General features: G+C 30.9%; 1 protein-coding gene across 1 annotated transcript; it reads right to left on the bottom strand.

Annotated features, from left to right (window-relative positions):
- Positions 1–1934: 1934 nt before the first annotated feature.
- Positions 1935–3069, bottom strand: LOC109340652 (zinc finger BED domain-containing protein RICESLEEPER 2-like; the record flags this gene model as incomplete). The annotated part of the gene is made up of 1 exon (XM_019578372.1): positions 1935–3069. A coding segment is annotated over exon 1 (1135 nt), but the record flags the coding sequence as incomplete, so codon positions are not given.
- Between the last annotated feature and the right edge of the window lie 1366 nt (positions 3070–4435).

Raw genomic sequence — 4435 nt, forward strand, 5'->3', positions numbered from 1 at the left:
AGTATTTTATGAAGGCATAACTAAAGGGGATGATAGTAAAATCATATGAACCTTTATGTAGTTTTTGACCTTTGTAAATCTTGAAATTTCTTCCTTGTTCTTAGATGGAAAAACTATATCTTTGGACAAGGTTAGATGAGTTATTTGTTTGGAAATATTAGAAATTATTGTTAGTATTTGAATATGTTTAAAGGTGATGAGTTTAACATCAAAGGAACCTTTAATGTGTTTAGTAAAAAGTTTGTATTATATTCTTGAAATTTTATGTTGTTGATGAGTTGTTGTTGAAAATGTTTCATTTTTAGAAAGTATTATGTTTAAAAATGGTTTAGCATATTTTACTCTTTGATTTCCAAGTTAAAATAATGATTTGAGATAAAAGATGATTTATTAAAGTCTTGACTTCAAAAACTTAAAGCGTTATGAAGTTTTGAATATTAAAGTAGTAGAAAGTAGGGGTGTCAATTGGATGAGTTTGGATTTGGATCCTAATGGATGGATGAAAAAATACCCATCAATCCATATAAATCCATTACATCACATTTTTAAAATATCTAATCCATCCATATCCAATGAATTCCAATCCATCCATTTCATCCATGTATCCATTTAATGGATTGGATGGATGGATATCCAACCCATTTTTTTAAATGGTAACTAAATATGTTTAATAAAGCATTATGTGAAGGAAAAATTTATTCTAAAAATTAATATTTAATAAATCATTTTTAAATATCAATATAAAAAAAAAATTAAAATACTTTTAAAAAATGATTTTTTTTTAAAACTACTTTTTTTAAAAATATTTTTTTAACAAACACTTTTAAAAAGTGTTTTTTATAAGCACTTTTAAATTAAAAGAGTAATAAACTTATAAAAATAACTTTTAAGCTTTTAATGACCGATAAACTTCTAGGAAGTAGCAATTATGTGAAAGCTATAAGGTCATCATATTTGGGCTGCTTGGACATGAACCAGTCCCATTTTTTACTATGCCTAATTAATAATAGAAAAGGGTAATTATCATGGTGCACAATTTGCTTATATCTCTATAATTTGACCATGTACAAGAGAAAGCACAAAATAGATTCTTTTAACTTGGAACTTGGAAGCTATTGTTGCTGTAGCATGAATAGGAAAGGTTCATTTTGTCAAATTGCTTCTTTGTTCTGCAACATGTCTGATTTTCCTTTTGATGCATATCTTCACTCCTTTGTAATTGGAATTACTTCAGGTTCTGAGCATTACTCTTGTGTTCTGTTGAGAGGACAAATTAGAAATTTGTGTTTGTTTAACTCTTCATTCATCTGTTGCGGAACTAACAGTGATGTATCTTTGGGAAAGCAATAGTTGCTCTTTTAATATATGCCACAATTTTTTAGAGGACAAGTTTATGTATTATTTAAATATGAGTGGCATTCCCTCATAATAAATTTGAAAGTGTTAGGTTGTTAGAATGAGTAATTTAGTTGCTTTGTGATAATTTTTCTCAATTTTGAATATAGGATGTACTGTAATAACTTGAGCTGTTCATGAGTCCCAAACACTTTTACTGCATATGTTCTAAGCTGTAGCTTTGTAGTATATATCAATCATGACACAGTCTTCTACCCACAAAGGCACTAATCAAAAGAAATTACTCCAAAAGCATTTTGCTCAAGCTAAATACACTAAAAAGTAGCATACACATCAAAATGGAGTAATCAAATTTGATGAAGACAAAATATCAATTTTAGTTTGAAACCGAATCAGCACACATAACAAAAGAAGCTAGAACACAACTATCACCACGTACTAATATCAATTCCTAGATGTAAAGTAAGTTGAAAAGTCTTCTAAATTTATTGGGGCTGCACAATAAACATAAAAAAAGAAAGCATTAAATACAAAATGAGAGAACTGAAAATAAAAGTTAAGAAAACTTAGAAACTGACCAGGAGTTCCATGAAGCCAATCATTTGTACATAACAACGCCTCCAAATTTTCAGGCAAGAGACAACTTCGATATTTGTCAAGTATACTTCCCCCAATGTTGAATGCAGATTCTGATGCAACTGTTGTGATTGGTACACTTAAAATATCTCGTGCCATGTATTTGAATTCCACTGATTTCCAAGACTCTAATATATCCAAGTCTTCCCTATAATCACGCATCTTTTCATCCATGTATGCTTTCAAATCAGATTCATTACTTGTAGACCCATATGTTGCATGTTGGAACTCGCCAAACTCATCCAAATCATTTGCATATGATATACTAGGGCTTCCTCTCTTGGGTTGTGAGTCAAATAAGTGTTTTTCAACTTGTGAAGATTGGATTTGAATGTATTCTAAAAGAAAATAATTAAACTTTTCATAAAATTCTTTTGCTTTCCTAAATACATCTTGACCATAAAGTTTCACATAACAAAATTCAACAAGACACAACTTGTAGCGAGGATCTAAAATCACAGCAAATGAGAGAATCACACTATAAGAATCCCAATACTTTTCAAATTTCCCCTTCATTTCTTTGGCCATGCGACAAATGAGGTCATCTCTATCATCATAAGTACAAGCATCCCTAAGTGAAACTTGAATTTTCCATACATTAAAAAAGTATAAATTTGCTGTTGGGTAAGAGGTGCCTGAAAATAGGACAGTGATATCATAGAATGGTTTTAAAAAATTTGCTACTTTTTCTAAATCATTCCACTCCTCTTCTGATGGGCAACTATAAAAGTTTGGTTCAATATCACAAAGGTGTGTATATACTTCACGAAACCCTATAGCATTCTCCAACATCAAGTAAGTGAAGTTCCACCTATTTGGTACATCTTGACGTACTCTCTTAGAACTTTTGGAATAAAAAATTTGGTCTAAACAAGATGCGAATGTTGACTTTCTTGCATCTGAACCGCTAAAATACTTCACACTCTCGCGAATCTTGAACAAAGCATTACTTATGACCTTTAAACCCTCTTGAACAATCAAATTTAGAATGTGTGCACCACACCTAACATGGAAATATTGTCCACCACTAACTAATCCATTTCCAAACAAGTGGTTCTTTTTCAAAAAATTCACCATGTTTATATTATATGCTGCATTGTCTAAAGTTATGGTGAATATTTTTTTCAACCCCCCACTCCATAAGCAAATTTAACAACTTATCAGAAACATTTGCACTAGTGTGTGGTGGTGGGAAACGAAAGAAAGCTATCATTTTCTTTTGTAATTCCCAACCACTAGTAATGAAATGTGCAATTACCACCATGTATTGGTCAGTGGTAATGGAAGACCAAAGATCATAAGTAAAACATATCTTACCGGGAATACACCTTAAGTAGCATTTAAGTTTTTCTTTCTATCTCTTATAAATCTTCAAGATATCAGATTTTGCAGTATTTCTTGATATTGTCTTGGTTTGAGGGTTCAAGAACTGATGAAGGTCCCTAATTCCTTCAAGTTCCACAAACGAGAAAGATAACCCATGCTTGATTATTGCACTTGATATTTTTTCTCGAAATTTTCCTTGATCGAAGGGAGGATAAGACATTACCTCTTCCAATTCAGTGCCACATATCCTAATATGGCGTAACATATTTGAGGTCCCACCCCCATATTTTGCAATTAACCTTAGGATCCCCATCCTTATCAGTAAATTTTTCAAAATGTTCCCAAGCTGTAGACCTCATTCTTTTTATTGATGGAGTTGAACTCATCTCAGTTTGCTCTTCTTCATTCGACATGTTTTGAATAAGAAACTGTTTCATGTGAAAAAATGCACACACAAGTCATATTAACAACAACTAATCATCACTTACTTATTCATTACCTATAGAAAAATATTACATGTCATAACATATATATTGTTGAAGCACAAAAAGTACACTTAAATCAACTAAGAAAACATAAAGATGCATTCAGTATTTGTGAGTATGCATCATCAAGGATCTAGAAAATAAGTGTATAGGGTGAAACTTTGTAGTAAAATGTTAAGGTTCCATCTCAAAACCAATTGGCGGAGGAAATAAAATCATCTACAACCATCATCAGTGATTCTCCTAGAATAATGTATTTCTGTTATCATTTTAGTTAAAAGTGAGGGAACACGTTCGTTATAATTTGCTGAATTTGATAACATTCTCCACGTTATCAAATTATGTATAATTTATTATAAGTCCAATTGGTAATGCAAGACAAAGATCTTAAGTCTATTATTATGTATCCAATCTCCCAATTAGGTTCAGCAAATCAGTCTTTAAGAGTGTGAATTACTAACTCTGCAACACCCCAATGATAAAAATTTAAGAATAAACTATATAGATTATGTGTTAAACAAAAACAAAACTGAAAATATTGTTTTATTGATTTAAACTTGTGGTTGAGGCATTCTATCGAACATGTATCGGGTAATAAATGATATCTATACAAACATCACACACAAGTCATT

This window comes from Lupinus angustifolius, unplaced genomic scaffold (genome assembly GCF_001865875.1).
Source record: "Lupinus angustifolius cultivar Tanjil unplaced genomic scaffold, LupAngTanjil_v1.0 Scaffold_221_2, whole genome shotgun sequence".
In the NCBI taxonomy this organism is placed as follows: Eukaryota; Viridiplantae; Streptophyta; class Magnoliopsida; order Fabales; family Fabaceae; genus Lupinus; species Lupinus angustifolius.